Source organism: Vipera berus (genome assembly GCF_964194415.1).
Source record: "Vipera berus genome assembly, chromosome: 2".
Taxonomy (NCBI): Eukaryota; Metazoa; Chordata; class Lepidosauria; order Squamata; family Viperidae; genus Vipera; species Vipera berus.
In genome coordinates this window covers 78834987-78855151 of record NC_138203.1, presented here as the reverse complement: position 1 = coordinate 78855151, position 20165 = coordinate 78834987, and the positions used below count along the sequence as shown (strand labels likewise).

The 20165-nt window shown below is 38.0% G+C and overlaps 1 protein-coding gene across 1 annotated transcript in view; it reads left to right on the top strand.

Moving 5' to 3' along the window:
* The window catches only part of FREM1 (FRAS1 related extracellular matrix 1), a gene marked incomplete at its 5' end in the record, with an annotated part of 85530 nt that overhangs the window by 36023 nt on the left and 29342 nt on the right, over positions 1–20165 (top strand). Inside the window, 7 exons of the mRNA XM_081316259.1 lie at positions 2385–2570; positions 2922–3118; positions 3969–4194; positions 4663–4807; positions 9393–9538; positions 10811–11002; positions 11435–11699. Of these exons, the coding sequence (XP_081172385.1) occupies positions 2385–2570; positions 2922–3118; positions 3969–4194; positions 4663–4807; positions 9393–9538; positions 10811–11002; positions 11435–11699 (1357 nt within the window). The remainder of the gene's footprint in view (positions 1–2384; positions 2571–2921; positions 3119–3968; positions 4195–4662; positions 4808–9392; positions 9539–10810; positions 11003–11434; positions 11700–20165) is intronic.

The window sequence follows — 20165 nt, the reverse complement described above, 5'->3', positions numbered from 1 at the left end:
ATTGTCCTCATAGATAATGATATCATTAGTGATATGCCAAATAGACCAGTGCCAATTTGACTGGGCTACAGGATCTGGAAGGATGCCAACAGTCAGTTATTCATACATCCAGTTCATAACACAATCCGTATTTCTTATGCCACTACAAGGCTGACCAATAGCCAGAATTACTGTACAATAAATATGGGTTGTGTTACAAGTTACAAAGAAAAATAATCATGACTCCACTCTAGGATTTGCTAAAATTTTTGGGGATTTGCTTAGTATGCTGTCATTAATTTCCAATATGATTGTATGAATTGCATTTGAATACTGAAGTGTGTGGAACCCAATTTTTCACAATCAATTTTTACTGAGTTTGTCCAAGATGGACTTCAGTTCCAGCAGATACTACAGGAATGGGGTTTCTATTATAAAGTTTGACCATCAATTCAGTCACTGTGTAATCCAGACTACTGTGGCAAATATAAATGCAATTCCTAGCTGAAAGTAGATTTCATGCAAATGTTGCAGAACTTTTTCAGTCCACATTCTGTTCCACTTTCAACACTCTTTTACTTAGGCGATTAGTGGAATTACGTGAAATTACCAGCCTTGGTCTTTTTTGGCACGGAGAAATGTAACTACAAAGAAGAACAAACAGCAGCCCAGAGTTGTAGGAATTAATCCCAATTGCTATTTTTGTTGTTCAAAGTCTGTGTTCAAGTCAGTTTTGAAATGTGAGGTAAGATATATAACCTGTTGAAAGGGTAACATAAAAAACACGTCTGCCAGGAATGAAGTTGGCAAGATAGGAAGCAGGAGGTTTGCAGACACCAGATAACTTTTATGTTTACACATCCCAGCTGCCTCCCCTAGCGCTGAAGAATGGCTTTCTGTTGCATTGGAACAGTAGTAAGAAGTCCAGGATTTAAATGCTGTTTCACAAGGCAGATCTTCCTTCTGTTGCATATGACTTTCTTCTATCCTGCTGAGTTACAACTCAGAAACCAGTTCCTAAAAAAGGTTCAATGTCTGGAGAGCTGAGATTTCTAGCTATGCTGGACAAAACCCAAATAACAGAAAGAACTTTACTATTTCAGTTTGCAGGTGAGGCTACTTTTAAAAATGCTTTCTGGGTAATGAAACTTCTCTACAATAATAAAGTTGTGTATATATATATATATATATATATATATATATATATATATATATATATGTGTGTGTGTGTGTGTGTGTGTGTGTGTGTGTGTGTGTGTGTGTGTGTGTGTGTAGGTCTTGGTGTATTCGGGTCTTTTCCCGTGTAAGATTGAGAGTGTCTTGGTGACGTTTCGACGAGGTCCCACTTGTCATCTTCAGGCTGGTGTCTTCAGCCTGAAGATGACAAGTGGGACCTCGTTGAAACGTCGCCAAGACACTCTCAATCTTACACGGGAAAAGACCCGAATACGCCAAGACCTATATATATATATATATGTGTGTGTGTGTGTGTGTGTGTGTGTGTGTGTGTGTAAAAAGATTAAATATTGGTTTAATTTTAACAAACTTTTAAATCAGTAAATGAAAACTGGTCCTATTTAGGATTTTCTTTAGAATCTATAGAGATAAAACTGAATTACTGTATACATATTGCTTTATTTTTATTAATTGTTTATTAAGTACCTAAACTTTACTAGGAATTAATAATAAATTCAAGGCAATCTCCCTACACAAGTTTCTCATTAAAAGTTTTTATATTGGGCATGTTAACTGGAATTTGAAGAAAAATTGCATTTTAAAACCAGAGTTCTCTTGTGAATGAAATTATATGTGAGTCTTAAATACTATGACTGTTTTACCAGAATGAGCTCTAGTGTTATGCAATGGTCCCAATTAATATTTCTTTATTGCTGTTCCACATCTTGCAAAATAAAGCTGGTTTGCCAGTATTGTATGCAAGCACACCACATTTCAACAACTCAGTATGGGCAAATTTGTGATTTGCTGTGTATCATCCAGGCAATGTTCTGAAAATGAAGGATTGTCCCAGCAGACAAATTAAGCACTGATGCATGAAAAATGGTTCATTATGAGCAATTCATAATAGCTTTCAGGCAATTAATGCTGTGACAAACAGGGGTAACAACCCATCTTGAGCAACCCATAAACCATCCTGAATAGCTTATCAGCAAAATTGTTTTGCAAGTGGTGTTTCCCCCCCCCCAACTCCTTTCTTCTTCTCTTGCTAAGAAAGAAGAGTCATTGGTCTGACTGGAAAACAATGGTACCAAGTGGTTGAAGGAGAATTTTCCTCATTAATTATTAGTTGTATATTTTTTTAGCCTAAAGTACCATGGGGATTTAATATGTTTAAATTACAGTAATCATCTCTCTCTCTCTTGGTCTCTCCTTCTCTTTTTTTGCAGGACTTGTGTTTGCTGTGCAGGAGGGCGCCTCAGCAGCTATCACAAGTAAACACTTGTATGCCACTGATCTTGACACCAAGGCCGATGACTTACAGTTTGTTTTAACGTCCCCTCCCCAGTTTGGCTACATAGAAAATATATTACCATCACCTGGTTTCGAGAAAAGCAATGCAGGAATAAGTATAGGTAGGTCTGTGCTACAGGGAAGGGCCACTTGCCTTTAAATACAGGAAAGTTGGTACCTTCTTTGGGGTGTCATGCCATTATGGTATATGGCTGATAGGTGCCTGTTGGGCTCTATCATGTTCTTGTTAGTGGATTTCACTGTATTCTGTGGCGAGGCTAGTTGAAGGTGACTTCCCATATTTATCTGATATTAACATTGGCTCCAGTAGTAAATAAAAAGAATTTTCTCTTATTTCTCTGCCACCTTTTCTTTGCATTGAATATGTTTTGTTAGTTATCTGTACTGTTATTTTCGCTAAGGGTAGAAATATGCATTTTCATTACTTTTCATTCCCTCTCCAACATGCCTAGCTTCGTTTCAAATGGAAAATGTGAGGAAGATGCATATTAACTATGTTCAGACCAGGCACAAGAGAATTGAACCAACTATAGACCAATTTATGCTGTATGTCACTGATGGAAAGCATCATTCAGTGGAGACCCCATTTTATGTCTTAATTCATCCAACCAATGATGAAGAACCGGAATTCATGGCAAGGAATTTTACAGTAAGGAAGGAAATGGTGTCCCAAGGACCGCTTTTAACAAGGCAATATAGTGATCTTTGCTTTTACAGTCTCCTGTCAAAATTTTTCCATCTCTGATCTTATGTGCATGTATATGTAACCACGTCGAGCAAAATACTGTGTTATGTTTATCTTCACAATAATTTATTTAGACCTCTTGCCTTTTTACCATCCTATGTTTTGAGTTGTATCATTCAACTGCACCCAACACTTGCAGAGTTCTTTTATTTCTTGGTCCTTTTGCTACCCCATCCCCTGTGTGCACCTAAACTTCTGTGAAGCCTTCTTTGTGTTGCTTTAACTTTGGGGAGGAGAGTATGGAGGACCAATGGAAAAAGCAGACTAAATATTGCGTCTCTACAACCTTCCTAATTGGCTGAGTTACAGAGGTTCAGTTATGATGTGGGAACCCAGAAGTTTGACACCAATCCCAGATGAGTGTAGATATTGCAGATGAGTTGTGAATGAAAATTCACTTCGTCACTCTTTCCTTGCTTTTCTCATTCTTGTGCCAGTTCCCACTTTCTCTTTCCTTTCACCTGTTTCAAGTCTGTTCTGTTAGTACATTTCTTTTTCTTTCTCTTTGCGTGTATGTGAAATGACGTACCAAAAAAGCTCAGGGGCGGGTATCGCTTTATGAAAAGTGAAGTTTGTTCTTTTCCTAAATCTTGAGCTCACTTGTATTAATTAAAAAGAAGAAAGCCTTTGTTACACTGAACAGTCTAAAGGTAGTTTCCTGAGTGATATTTGATTGGTCAGTAGACCCGAGACTTTTACTTCTTATCACTAATTTTGTGAAAGAGTTGACTTTTATCTTCTGTTGACTATTCAGGTGCAAGAGGGACAGATGAAAGAGTTGGATGCATCTGTAATCAATGCTGTTGATTTGGATGTACCAGAAGATATCCTCATGTTTACTGTCCTTCAACAGCCCCACCATGGGTTTCTTGTTAAGGGAGTATATGGCAACAATATTTTCCATTACAGGCGGGCAATTATTAGTCAACAGTACCATGAGATCCATGTGGATGGTTTCTCCATGGAGGCTTTAAAAAATGGTAAGGGTTGTATTCCTTTTGGCCATGTTGGTTCTTTCCAAATAATGGGCAATAGAATACTAAATTGAAAATTAATAAATGAAACAGAATTCTATTAATAAAAGATTCCTCAGTTCATTCATTAAAAATAGTCTTTTAATAAAATAAAGAGAGATCAAATTCGAACAAACTGTACGAAGGATTTTTCAAGATTTCATCGATTGTGTAAATCTTGAAGTCAAGCCAATTTCCTATATTTTCAAACACAGTTGACTTAAGGAATGTTGGGTTCTAGTTTGGCAATATTTTGCCATTTAGTTGCCATGCTGGCATTTTGCAATATTAATTACAATCACTAGTTTGGCAGCAACAACAAACATGGTAATTGATTACGTGAGGCACTTATAAATTTATAAATCTAAATAAATTTCTCCTTTTCCTTTCTCCCCTCCTTTTGCTTGTTACCCACCTATCTTCTCTACCTTTCAGGATTGAAGCTTGTGTATCTGCACGATGACTCTGACAGCTTAGCTGATGACTTTTTAGTCCAGCTGTCAGATGGGAAACATAAAGTGTCAAAAACCATTTCAGTTAAGGTTAACCCAGTTAATGATGAGAAGCCAGTGCTGAGCAGGTAAGCTACAGATACCTCTTCCAAACTGCTAAGTTTATACTGACCAAATGATTGGGCACTGACCACATTTGTGATTAAAAGTTCATCTTTGGTAAATACCCACGCTAATGCTAGCAACGTTTGCTATGAAGTATTCCTCCTCACTGAAGAATATTGTGTAATGACCAGGGTATACAAGCGGGCAAATGTTACATATTATTCCAATGAATTAATATTGTCTGGACGGTTTTTGAAGGTGATAAAAAAGCAATAACAATGTTAGCATACCCTCTATTGGTTAGTTTATTCTTGGGCCAAGAATAGCTTTTCTCCCCCCCCCCCCTCTGTTCACCCAAGGAGACAAAACCTACTTATATTGCTATCTATACCAATCATTCTTCAACCTATTTGCAAAAAGATGCTATAAATTGCGGAGATGATGCAAATCAAACTTCTCCTCAACAAGCCTTCAGAATCCTGCAGGGTGGGTCATGTCTTCAGATGTAAATGCAGGAAATCACTGTACAGGAGAAGCGAATGGAAAGAAAGGATTGTGCAATTTTTTTCCCTTGCAAGTGAACGTGTTGGGCATTTGGAATAATGCCAGGCTGAATCAGAGAACTAGAGCATTTATGAGAGATCTTTCCCCCCCCCCTCTTGCTTTCAAAGGCATTGAAAACATTTTGCTTGGGATTTAAAAGCGTGGTTGTTTCCCGCCCCCCCCCCCGCACATTACCTCTAATCGTTCCCCCCCCCTTTTATATCATTCTTCTGACAAAAGAAAAGTGTCCTTTGTAATACAAAAGACAAAGGATAGCAACTGAACTTTTTGCATTGGCAGGAAGTTCACCAAGGGGTTGCTTTGAAATCTGAGGTAGTAGGGTTTTTTTCCAAAAAAAAAAAAAACAAAACCAAACTTCAAAACAACCTCCTTGTGTGCCTGCTACTGGCACAAAGGATCCCATTGTGTTACCTTGCTCCGGCTGCCTCCTTCTTTTTATCATGTGGCATGGTCACCACAAACAGAAGAGAGAAGGAAGAACAGGTGTCCTTCCACGGCTAACACAGATGGACACAGACTATATTGCATTAAAAAAAAAACTATTAGAAAACTAGGATGACTCTCTGCCAAATTCCAAAGGGAATTCAGATTCTATTTACCAGCTGTTCTCTGTGCTTTATGTTTAGCCATGTTAACTGGGATGAATTCAAGGGACAGCGAAAACCCTCTGCAGCTCTGACGTTGACTATTCCATCAGAACCACCTAACAAGCCCTTAGGGGAGCTTCCAGCATTAAATCTTTACCTTGAAGCATTAATTATGAATGAGCTCTTCTTATTGCCCCTTTCTTTCCAACTCCCCGTGTTACTCTCGTCAAGCAGCAGAGGAATACCACCCACCGAGAAAAGAAAAGAGCATTTTCTAGTCTGAACCCAACAGGTAAAATGATACTACTCCCCGATTAAGTGGGACAAGTCACCTGATTGGAAAGGTAGGCTTTTACTAGAAAGTACCTGATAGGATTTTGAGGGGGCTCCATGTTGAAAGCATCTCACGTTGAGATAGGAAGCCTATAATATTTTGGTCAGAATAGAGCTGGAAGAGACCTTGAAGGTCTTCCTAGTACAAACCCCTGTTCCAGCAGGAGACCCTATACCAGGGGTAGGCAACCTCGGCTCTTTTATGACTCGTGGACTTCAACTCCCAGAATTCCTGAGCCAGCATGGCTCTGTATGGAAACCTCTCCCTTTCCCCTCAGCATAGCTGGCTCAGGAATTCTGGGAGTTGAAGTCCACGAGTCATAAAAGAGCCAAGGTTGCCTACCCCTGCCCTATACCATTTCAGACAGGTGGCTGTCCAGTCTTTTCTTAAAAACCTCTAATGATGAAGCACCCACAACTTCAGAAGGCAAGCTGTTCCACTGGTCAATTTGTTCTCCCTGTTAGGAAGTTTCTCCTTAATTCCAGATTGCTTCTCTTCTCGATTAGTTTCCATCCATTGTTTCTTGTCTTGCCTTCTGGTGCTTTGGAGAATTAGTTGACCCCCTCTTCTGTGTGGCAGCCCCTCATTAATTTTATAATGTTCGATTTCTCAAATGGTGCTGAGAAGATGCACGACAAAAACTACAATGCAATATTTGTGATGTTGAGCATGAAGTACCAGCCTCATCATTAATAGAGAGGTATGAAGTGATGAACTTTTATTTGACAATCTAAATGCTGGTGCTGCAGGCTTCAGCTGCTGATTTGCAGAGGGGTGGGTTGTGTGTGTGTGTGTGTGTGTGTGTGTGTGTGTGTGACTGCTAGTCTAGGTGCATCTGTCTATGAGCACAGTTTTGAGCCATCCTTCCAGTACATTTGATGGAGCTTTTAAAAAAAAAGAGTCTTTTCCTTCCCCCAAACAAATAACTGAAGCAGCAATGGGGGGCTTACCCTCTCCATCATTCATTTGATGGAGATCATCCATGGTAAATGTCATAATCCGATTTTATCGGATGATCTACCTCTTTATGATTGCGGGCCAAAAACAACACTGTGCCAAGCAAGCTTCAGCCTTGGGAAAATCCCATTGGAAAAGCTGTAGCTAATGCATTCCTGTCTTAATGTAAGAGAGTCTTAAAGGTGCAGACCCTTAGCAACATGTGGCAAGACATGGGAAATGCTGTAGCTCCTTGAAGACTAATTAGCGTAGGATACATATGCTTTTTTCTTAGGCAACAGATGCAGGAGGCTATTCAAGCTCATGAGCAATAAAATGTCCTATTCTGTTTATAATATGTATGGGACTTCCATCTTCCTACTGGCCTCTCTCCTGGTCTTTTAACAGCAAACTAAAGCACAGAAAACAGTAAAAAAAAATCCTCCCAGTATTTATCTCCATCTCTGAGCAATTTCATCAATTTTGTTTCTGTCTTGGGTACAGAGAAAAACAGTGCCAATGCTGCAGTCCTATTGACAAGCTAGCTCACTTGCGAACATGGTTGCAGTTTTGCACTTGATTAGCTTGACTTGAAGGGGATGGAAGCACTTTGTGGACAGGCTTGCCACCATCAATCTTTTCAGAAGCTTTTTCGAGCTAGAGCTAGAAAATAAATCAGTGCTCCTAGCAGGCGAAATGTATGGATTTGTTTTCAAAATTAAGCCTTTGCAAATTCACAGAAGTACTTATGACCCATAAGTACACAAATATGTTTATTTTATTTTTATACTATGTGGCAGCACTTAATCAAATTACTTGAATGAGAAATGCACCCATCTCCGTTGTAACTGAGTCCAAATCACCTCCTCTTATCTTTTGTTTTGCCTGTCCCAGCATCACAGCCTTTTCCAGAGAGCTGGTTCATTCCATAATTTGTCCAAAGCATGATAATTTGATCCGTTTATATACTGTGTGTGTGTAGATGTATTTCTGTATACCCCTCCCTACAAATATAGTCAGTATACAAAGAATAAAGAAAGCTATAGAATTGAAACACAAAAAGATAAACTAATCAGAAAAAAGAAAAATTCATACAATGTCCTTTATTTATTTATTTATTGGCATATCATACATGGACTGTCAATATAAATTAACATACGTTGTTATGAAAATTTACATTATTCAGACAAAACTAATTTAACCCTTAAGCTTATCATTAAATCTAGACCAGGGGTAGGCAACCTTGGCTCTTTTATGACTCATGGACTTCAACTCCCAGAATTCCTGAGCCAGCTGGCTCAGGAATTCTGGGAGTTGAAGTCCACGAGTCATAAAAAAGCCAAGGTTGCCTACCGCTGATCTAGACTATATAAAAGCATAGTGTTTCAGTTTTTTCATTTTTTAGAACAAGAAGAGTTCTCATCTTTTTTTCCATTTACGTAACATTTCCTCCTTGCCGTGCAACAGATTTACTAAAGCTAAAGCATTTCATGAAATGACAGATTCCATATTTTAGGGGTATAGTTAAACACAGGGCTTTTTTTCTCATAGAACGCTGAGAACGGAGTTCCGGCACCTTTTTTGGATGGAATCTTGTAGTGTAGGCAAGGTGGGTTGTATGACGTGTGTGAGTTCCGGCACCTTTTTCTTTTACAAAAAAAGCACTGGTTAAACATCACATGTGCATTTTTGGTTATTACATTTTTCTTAAAAATTATATTAAAAGTATATTCTGATTTCAAACCAAAATATATGAATTAAAGTATCCTAAAACTTCTTACACTGCTGGGAAAAAAAAATAAATCTCACATCCCTTCTGTTTAAAATATTATTTGAGCAGTCCACTAGATAAGAAAAAATACTTTCTAATTAATTTCATTCTAAAATCATAAGAACTGTGTTTTACTTTAAATAGATTGAAGTGATAATTTATAAAAAAAACTCACAAAAGAAACAGAAGAGGGCATGATTTAGTATGCTTCTATTTTTCTTCATAAAATTTTGTGAATCAGTTCATAATTTAAAATCTCAATACATCTCATTGAGACACAATAGCGCCACAGAGCCTTCTCTACTTGCACTGAATTTTTGTGCACATAGATATGTGTTCTTTTGAGTCTTGAACACTTCAGTGATAATTTTCATTTTAAACACACTTCCAAAGAATCTTTGTTTTCTCTGTTGCAGAAAGGGTAAGATAGAGGTGAATATGGGGGAAGCACAGATAATTTCTAGTGCTGTTTTGTCAGCTGAAGATAAAGATACTCCTCGGGAACAAATTTATTATCTATTTGAAAGAGTTCCAGAAAATGGACATCTTCAGCTCAAGGTTAGTTTTTACTTTTCAACAAAAGCAAACAAAGTGTTGGAAAAAGAGATTCAAGTCTTCACCAAGAATGGGAGAAAGTGTAATCCTTCTGCTTCTTAGATATCTGTCATGGGACTGAAATACGCTGCAGCAACTAATACAATTTACAGTTGATTTTTGAAATAATCCATTGAAGGGTTCCCTGTTTATATTGGAAACATGAGCATGAGATTGTTTTGAAAATCCATCACAGCTTTAACATTTTTATTAACAATCAAAATGCTTCTAATTTTGAATCTGAACAATGTTATACACTGCCAAGGAACATGGCAGGTCTTCTCAACCATAACTATTCTAAGAGTCTCAGTTCAAAAATTCAGGGGCGGCTCTAACCTGGAGCCACTTCGGCCTAGGAGAGACAGCAGTTGTAGAGATCCAGGACAAGCTTGGTAGCTGCTGTATAAGTCACCCCGGTTTAATTAGGGAGTATAAGGCACCCCAGTTTAATTAGGGAGAAGTGGGATGTCTTAGAAAAGCAAAGAAAATTTGGCAGCCAATGATATTACAGTTCCAGCTCGACTTGTATCTTATTTCTTTTTTTGATATTATTCCAGTTATCTGCCTGCAGATGTGCACAGGATGGGGTCATCATCCCTTTGTATACCTTTGAAATGAATATAGTTTTTTAAAAGAAGAAACTGGCCCTCTTCTGCCTTCCAAGACCTTAGCAGAAGTAGAGATTATAGTTTACCCCTCCACCCTTGGCACTTATCACCTTCTTGTCTCAGCTTCACACGTTGATTTTACATAACCTAGTCTTCCAAAGTTCCTACAGTAATCCCACAGTCAGTTTCACAACGCTGATTGAATTGTAGAGCACATTTAGCAGGCATGTCTGATTAGCTATCTCCTACAAATAAAGTCCTTAGTGCTGCCACTGTGATATAAATGGCAGTCACTGGTGTATAAAAGCTAGGCCTGCATCAAGCAGTCAGGAAAAAAGTGGATTTTTGAGAAAATTTTGGTAGCCAGGGCATGAGCGTGTGTTTTGTGTGTTGGCTGACTTTTTGATGGGATGAGTGCCAAGTCGAAGAAGACTGGAGTTTGTTTTAGAGCTTGTGTTCAGTAGTAAAATCTTTTTTAACAACTGCATCAATAATATAATACCAGAGTTACTAGGAGATGGACAGCATGTAATGTTAATAATAATTCTCTAATATTGATGATGATGATGATGATGATAGTAATACACCACATAATATCTCAAAGTCATGATTCAATTTCCCGTCCTAGGTAGATCACGATTGGGTGACACTGTACAAAGGGATGAAATGCACCCAGGAGAATATAGACATGAACACTGTGAGGTATAGACACACTGGAGCTCTTGGATCAAGCAATGAAGACAGCTTCTCCTTTCATCTTTGGGATGGAAGCAACAGATCTCCAGAAGTGGTTTTTCCTGTTGCTATTAAGGATGTGGAAAAGGGTAATTTTATTTTAGATCTTCACACAGTATATACAGTTCTGACCAAGGGAATGCCCACCCTGGATATAGAGGGTGGGAATTGAAGTGTAGCACATCTGGATGCTCCCCAGATAGGGGCAAAAACTAATACATATGCATGTGCAATAAAACACTATCCTGATTGAGGAGGAGAGAAAGGATGTAGTCCAAGATACCTTGTTGTTGTTGTTAGCTGCAAAGTCGTGTCCGACCCATCGCAACCCCATGGACAACGTTACCTAGATACCTAGAAAGCATCAAATTGGGATAGGCCTGGGCATATGAATGTGTGGCAGAATATAGCAACTTTTATGCCCCGGTGAGCGGGGGATAAAAATTGTAACCTGATTCATGATATTGAGAAAGGCTGATACAAAATATTTGATAATGGCCCATATTCAAAATGTTTTATAGGAAACATTGCAATGTTTATGAGACCCCTCACTGTGCTGACGGGTGACAAAGGCCTCCTGATGACCGATGTCCTCCTTGCAGTTGATGGTACCAAGAAGCCAGAGGAGTTACACTACGCAATTACTTCCCCACCACAGTATGGACAGATAGAATATGTCAGCTATCCTGGAATTCCCATTACAAGTTTCAGCCAAATGGATATAGCAGGGCAGAAGGTCTGCTATGTCCACAGTAGTAAAGCATCTTCCTCTAGAGATACATTCAGGTAAGCAGAGAAGAGTCTTGCTTTATAATGAAGTGTATTTAATTGGGCAGTATAAATGGTTGAGCAACAGAGGAAATTCAGATCCAGGTTCCAAAAATCCCAACAACCTAGAACTAAGGAGAAACTTCCTGACAGTTAGAACAGTCAATCAGTGGAACAACCTGCCTCCAGAAGCTGTGAATGCTCCAACACTGGAAGTTTTTAAGAAGACAGCCACTTGTCCGAAATGGTATAGGGTTTCCTGCCTGAGCAGGGGGTTGGACTAGATGACCTCCAAGGTCCCTTCCAACTTTATTATTATTATTATTATTATTATTATTATTATTATTATTATTATTATTATTATTATTATTATTAACCGTTCAAGAGTATGAGTTTTCCATATCTCTTTGCTGTCATCTGTTAATCATCCAAATTAGGACTAATTCATCTTTACATAGCCATAGACAAAGCAATATGTTGGACTAGCAATGCAGTGCCTTCCAAATATTTTAGGCCACAGCTCCCATATTTCTTTGACATAAACTCTGACAGCTGTGGTTCATAGGAGTCGGGAGTCCAATACTGGAACAAAGGGATGCTTAAGAATCATATAAGCTGCTCTTGAATGCTCTTGGTCCTATACTTCATAGGCAGTTCTGCAAATACAGAGTTCACGTTAAAGCCTAATTTCTGCACTACGCCAGTTGCTCTTATTGGTGACATATTTCTGAGCTCAGTTTAAAATATTGCTTTCTCGGAAGGCAGCACCACCAGTCTGGATTTGGAAATTAAGCAGACACTGTAGGCTAAACTGGGAAGCTGCAAGCATCCTGGAAGATGGCAATGGGAAACCACTTCCATACTGCTGGCAAAGAAAATTCATGAAAATACCCTTTAAATTACTATGAGTTAAGTTTGACTTGAAAGAGACTTTGCATTGGGGGGGAAACCCTTTACAAAGGCTTAAAAGGCTTGGCACAGAGTTACTTGACCTTCTTTCATCCATATCGCTTTAAATTCATAATCCAAAGCCCCACTTGTATCTCCATCTCTGTAAATTGGCAGTCATAGGATAACAACTATAATCCTATACCTGTTGGACTGATTATCACCTTATTGTGTGTGTTTGCATATTTGATTTCATCAAAATGTTGACAGTCACGGTGGGATTGGTGTCAGTTCATCACCAAAGGCCTGGATCTTGCATCGCAATGGCATAATCAGATAGTCCTATTTGAATTCCCCTGTGGCTGGCCCAATCCTTTGAGTCTTTTACAAAAACCTTGAAATCACACATACTTGCTTTATGATAAGAAGGTAGACAGGGCTTTTAAATCCCATATTCTTAGAAGTGCTTTATTGTGTGTCTGGAAAAAGTATTACCGGTATTATAAGTTAAATTATAAAATACCGATTTGGGGAATTCCTGGACACGCGATAGAGGGCGTATCTATGGGAGTGAGTATGGATATGGTTTCTTATAAGGAACTACTTAGATTGCAAGGGAATGATTGGCAACTTAAACCAGTAGAGGAGTTAAGACAAGAAAACATAAGTTACTCTTGGTTTCAATATACCCAATTGAAAGCTAGGTGGAAGTCAGATCAAAAGGTTGGCATCACAATTACAGATCAAAATTTAGTAAAGCAAATTAGAGATTCAAATTGTGCACATATAAAGAGAATATATAATGCTTTAATTGAATTGGATTCGGAAACGGAACTGGTTAAAGACTGCATGATAAAGTGGGCACAAAATATTCAGGAACCAATTTCGTTGGACACCTGGGAGATAATTTGGGTCAGAAATGTTAAATTTACCCAGGCTCAAAATTTAAGAGAAAATTTTTATAAAATGTTTTATAGATGGCATCTGGATCCCAAGAAGTTGTCCAACATGTATCCTAATTTACAGTCTAAATGTTGGAGGTGTGGTAGTTTAGAAGCTACTTATTTTCACATGTGGTGGACTTGTAGAAATATAAAAGCTTTTTGGATTAAAATTTGCTGGAATATTCAAAAGATTTTTAAGAGAAAGATAAAGTTTTCCCCGCAATTGTTTTTATTGGGTATTGTTGTAGATTGTGATGTTAAAGAAACTAACTTGATGTTGAACATGATAACGGCAGCACGGTTACTGGTGGGACAATATTGGAAGAAGGATAGTTTGCCCACTGTAGAAGAATGGGTGTTTAAAGTTTCGAATCTTGCAGAAATGTCTAAGATTTCTGCTTATTTGAAGGATCATTCACAGGAAAGATATATTTCAGTTTGGAGGAGATGGATAAATTATATTCAAAACAAATATGGGACTAAAAAGTTCCATTTAGCTTATGAGTAGATTTTAGTGGGATATTGTTATTGGTACGTTGTTTGTAGTTATGTTAAAAGAGAGTTAAAGCGCATTATGAATTTGGTTAATTGTATATTATGCACAATTTTTATTTAGAATATGATTATTGTAACTATAATCCTGTATTTAGCTCTGGGAAGTGGGGGGGGAAGTGGGTGGGTTTGGGGTGGGAGGGATTTGGGGATATATTGTAAAATTTTGTTTTTGTAAAACTCTTCAATAAAAAAAAACCTTGAAATCACATTATTGTTGATTATGGGTAGTCCTCAACTTACAACAGTTTGTTTAATGACTGTTCGAAGTTACAACAGCACTGGAAAAAGTGACTGACGACCATTGTAGCATCCCCATGGTTATGTGAACAAAATTTGGATACTGGGCACCTGATTCATATTTATGATGGTTGCAGTGTCCCAGGATCATGTCTGTGACCTTCTGACAAGCAAAGTCAATGGGGAAACCAGATTCACTTAACCACATTACTTACTTAACAACATAAATTTTAGGCTCCATTGTGGTCATAAATCAAGAACTACCTGTACTTTCTCTTAAAAGTTTTATTCAGCTATTAAATGGAATTTGTTTTAGCTTAGGATTGAACTAAACATTTAAAGTTGTTTTAATTTTACAGCTGCCTTTTATTGGTTATTCATTCTGAGGTTAATTTAACTTTGATGTTCCATTGTTGTCATTGGTGTAAGCTTCATGGAGCAGTTTGCTATCCTTGAAGCCAGTCTATACTCTAATTATATTTAAATGAATAAAAAATAGATTGAAGTGTTAAATAATCCATGAAATAAGCTATTGAGGGCAAGTTAAATGCACAAATGTTCAAATGTAAATCAAACACGAGCGTAAATAACTTTTAAGTATATACTTTGAAAGTTTAAAGCTGGGGAAATATTTCATTTTGAACATTCATCCCCCCCCAATTCTTGCTTCTTATTATTTGCATTCTTCTAATAAGCATTCCCAGTATTCATCAGCATTCTTGGCCATACCTATGTACCTTAAGTCTGGGTTTTCCTGAGCCTAGACATTGTATATTTCCTATAGGTCTCTCTTCCTGTGAGTTTTAAGAACAGCTTCTACTTTCTTCTCTACTCTGATAATACGTAAAGAGGGTAAGACTCTGCTAGCTTCTTATAAGGGCCATTAGAAAAGGAAGGTGAGATAAATATAGAAAAGGAATAAAATTGCTCAAACAAAAGAAGACCGTTTAACTTCACAGTTTCGTTCAATTATCAGTATTTGCTATGTGCTTGGTGGCAGTGAGGAAGATAATTATCCTTCCTTGTCTCCAAGAATTCAAGTTGCTATCCCTCATATTGGGATCTCCCTTCCTGTTATCCCTGAACAAATCTGTGAGATTGGTTCTGCTGATAGCAAGTAACCACCTCACAGCTCCCAGTAGGGTTCCATGGCTGCAGATGGTCTTGACCCTGCATTCGTCAGTTCCAGTCCTACACCATAACCCAGGGGTCTTCAAACTTGGCCCTTTTATGACTTGTGGACTTCAACTCCCAGAATTCCTCAGCCAGCGTGCCTGGCTAAGGAATTCTGGGAGTTGAAGTCCACAAGTCATAAAAGGGCCAAGTTTGAAGAGCCCTGCCATAACCACATACCAGTTTGGTTCTCTCACTGAAGTCTGCAGCGTTTCTCAACCTGAGCAGCTTGAAGATGTGTGGACTTCAATTCCCAGAATTCCACAGACTCTGTGATATATGAAAAAAAAAGTAGGCAAATGTATTTGAGCATAAATTTACCTTGCAGATGCAAGCATTCGCTCAATGTTTACAGCCAGAAGAAAAATTGGAATAAAAAAGTGTAAAATTCAAAATGTTTGAACAATGAAATGTTATGAGGAAATAACATCCTGTGTTTCAGGGGTATATTGCAGCATGACCTGCAGTAATGGATAGGGAAAAAAGGCAACATGTTATTTGCAGATTGAAAAATCTAAATTATATGCTCAGGGTTTGTCAAAACATACTTTATTTAAGATTGTTTGATAGTTTTCAAAGACTAAGATTGAAATATTAATTGATTATTAACATATCAATCAGGTGTAAGTTTTGTGGTTAAAGCAGAATTGACCCTTGCTAAATACTGTTGCATCTTAATTCAGGTGATACAATTAAAATGACATTTCTCAAATGCTAAAATTGTTTTTACATTGTTGTGAAACATATTTTCATTAACAGGTTCTAAGATATTCTAATATATTTGCAGTTGTGTATCTCATTGCCTGAAGGGATGCGGTGGCTCAGTGGGTTAGGACGCTGAGCTTGTCAATCAGAAGGTCGGCAGTTTGGCAGGTTGAATCCCGAGTGCCGCGTAACAGAGTGAGTGCCTGTTACTTCTGCCAACCTAGCAGTTCAAAAGCACGTAAAAATGCAAGTAGAAAAATAGGGACCACTACGGTGGGAAGGTAACAGCGTTCCGTGCGCCTTTGGCGTCTAGTCATGCCGGCCACATGACCACGGATACGTCCTCGGACAAGCGCTGGCTCTTTGGCTTTGAAACGGAGATGAGCACCGGCCCCTAGAGTTGGAAACGAGTAGCACGCATGTGCGGGGGAACCTTTACCTTTATCTCATTGCCTAGCTGATTAAAAACCATGGCAGCTAATTAATAAAACAAATCTGTATCTATTAACACTTTGGTATAAGTTTGCTCTTCTCATTTGTGATTTTTATCTTATTAATTAATTGGTAAACCTGATCTTATCCAGATTCAAAATGCCAATTAAATACTTCCCCATTTAATTCAAGTGATTGATACTACATTTGTTTGCTTGAATACAGAAATGGGTTCCATACTGACCGCAGATATGGATAGATATATAGTTAAATTATACTGACATCATTAGATTATATGCCTAGCGTATTAAAATCCAGGCCTGTTTAATTTTAGCAAGAGAATTTTAAGGAAAAGAAGATATACATTCCATTTTAATCACAGTAAATGATGTTCCTGCCTGCTAGAATTTGGCAAGGTATTTGGTTATACGGTAAAATATAAATACCGCAATGGATTAAAAACTAAAACATCAAGAGCTGGTGATATTTAATTAAATGGGGGGATTAAATGATCAGATTTTTACCGTCCGTTAAGGCACTTTATTCCATCATAAACTTACAGCATTGTCTGTTGCTGCTGGCCTGGAAGAAGGATTTGGCAATGCTTGTTTAGGACAGATGACTTCAAGTGATTAGCAATCTGACATCAGATGCTGGCAGCAGGATGCTAAAAGAACATGCTAATGTCCTCCATTTTGACACGGTGGATCAGTTTTGTAATGAGCTGGCACTATCACTGATTCCATTTTTCTGTTGTAAATACCACGGCAGATGGCAAGTTCTGTAGCCAACTCAATTGCCATGAACTCCAAAAGCATGATAATGGTGAAATCAGACCATGCAACTTGCCTTCCCAACTAAACTGGAGAGTTATTTTTCCTAAATTTCATCAGTATTATGAGAAAGTTGGTTGTTCCCTATTCCAGGGGGAAACACAGAGAAGACTCAGCATGAAATAAACAACATGTGGTAGATAGGAACCTGGCATATCCTTCAAAACTATCAACCTTCTTATATCAAAGAACCTAGCAAGGCATGTTGTTTGCTTCGTATTCATTAATCTACTAAAATAGCAAAGCCCTTCATCTAGTCTCATATCGAAATTGTCCACTAAATCTCCTTCACTTTCTTAGGTTTGAACCTGGCACCTTTGTTGGCCTTTTCAAAGTACCAATAATAATTTAATATTAACATTTTTATTCTACAGGCTGGTTTTAACCCAAGAGACATTAAGGGAGCAGAAATTCCAGAGTCTCTGTAGAGAACTTGTGTCCACAGAAATGCATCCCATCAGACGGGATGGTCTTGCGGAATAATATACATTCCTGGAGCTATTATGGGGGCACTTCTGTTCTGCTTTCTTATGGTTCTTTAATTTTAAGCAGGAGTTGAAGCAGACCAGAGATAGATTTTTTTTTTTCATGGCACATCATTGATATGTCCTTCAAATTTTCATGGCAGCAATGCGAGGATGGTTTGCCATTTCTGTTTTATGTTTTTGCTTTTTTTTTTTTTTACTTCTCTCTGGAGTTCTCATGAAGTTCCTAACGAAGCCTCATCCTGTTTAGTTTTCCAGGCCAAACAAAGTTAGCCAATTCCTGTTGCCTTCTAAAAGAACTAAGGATACCTTCAGTCAGAAAACCATTGTCAGTGAAGCAGAGCGTTTTGTCTACTTGGTGTGGGTGTTCTTCACTCTGAAAACCTCCAAATATGCTTATAATCTTTGTTATTCCAGATGAAAATCTGGTGTAACTAAACCGATTACAGAGAATCAGTTTTTGTCCTGGCACAAGTACTAGGTCAGTGTGGGCAGCTGCTGTTTGATGGCACAGAGCCTACACCAGGGGTCAGCAACCTAAAACAGTGAAAGAGCCACTCGGAACCAGTTCCCTCACAAAAGGAAAAACTGGGAGCTGCAAAAAATGTGTGCACATGCGCGTACCCTGGTTTGACTGAAGAGTGGAGCCAAGGCGAGATATGCACCTACCCTGCATATTTGAATTGATTGGTTGAACTTTTTTAGTCACACTTTTTTTTTTGGACTGCACATGGCAGAGGACTGGGAGCCGCAGGAGACGGCTGAAAGAGCCGCATGCGGCTCCGGAGCCGCGGGTTGCAGACCTGTGGCCTACACACACGTTGGTCAATTCTTAAGCAGCAGTAAAAGCTTTGATATCAGCATTGCTCTCATCAGTAGATCCCAAACTCTATTTAGTGGAGCCACTTAATTGCAGGCATGTAAACCTAACATATTAAGACATATTCATGACACAGGTGTTCAAGGATAGGCCTTCAGATTAAGAAACTTGAATTACATTTTTCAAAATATTTATCATTTTATGCATGGCCTATGCTTGTGATACGATGATTTCCTGGCACTCTGATTCTATTGTAGTGAGCTAAATGTACCAGCGTTTGAATTTAGAATCAGCAACATATCCACAGTAGATTTAGAATTAACACATCTAATGGATTTTCTTATTTTTGTTGTTATAAAAAACAGATAGATTTATTTATTCAAATGTCCATTCTGATTTCTCTTTGTCTCATTTGGGGGAATCTGTTGTTTCATCAAATGTTAGCATTCTTTTTAAGCCTACACTAAATGTAATAAACACTTGACTATATATTTCTACAAACCTAAGGATTGTACTCCTTGTGTATGCACCGAGTCTACGATATTTGAAAATTTACAATTTTTTTTGTTTTAATACATTTTTGTATATTACTTTAATGAATATGTGCAGATTTATTATTTGCCTAAAAATACTTTTTCCTATTTGTTAAAATTGACAATGTTGACTAATTTGAAAAAGTGTGGATTTGGAATAGGTAGGTTGCTATTAAATGTTCATTGGAAAATATAAAGTTAGTTCAATTTCCATTCAGGTGGGAATAAATACATTTATTCTGCTGTTCTTCTTTGGAACCAGTTTCCCAGACAATTAAAGGACTGTTAGTTTATCAATGCTCAGGGAAGACATTTTGATTTTTCGACAGAGTTTTGGGATGTTAAATTGTTCAAATACATTGTACAGGTAGTCCCTGACTCACAACAGTTTGTTTAGTGACCGTTTAAAGTGTGTGGTTTTGTGTGCTGCCTGCATTCCCACAGATGGGGCTTTGCTTGTTTGTGCGGACTGGTTGCTGGCATGCCAACGGTCCGGTACCAGTCCATGGACTGGGGGTTGGGGACCCCCGGTTTATAACATAGTTCCATGAATTTTATTTTGAACATTCAGAAGGCAACATAATAATATGAAGCAATTGCTAAATAAAATATTTAATAAAAATGTATAAATCAGATATTTAATAATTTGCTAAATTTACTGAAATTAGTAAAACATACAGGCCATTGTAGCCCATTTCTACAAGTTGTAGTCTGTTTCTAGAGTTTGAGTTTTGAATGTTGTGCTTGAAACATGCCACAAGAGCCGTTCAGCCAGAAACTGGGACTTAGTAGACGGTAAGAGACAAGCTTTTCAGTAAAGGTGTCTGTTTCATTTCAGTAGATGGTGCAACAAGAACACATGCTGAAGGATGCCTTGCC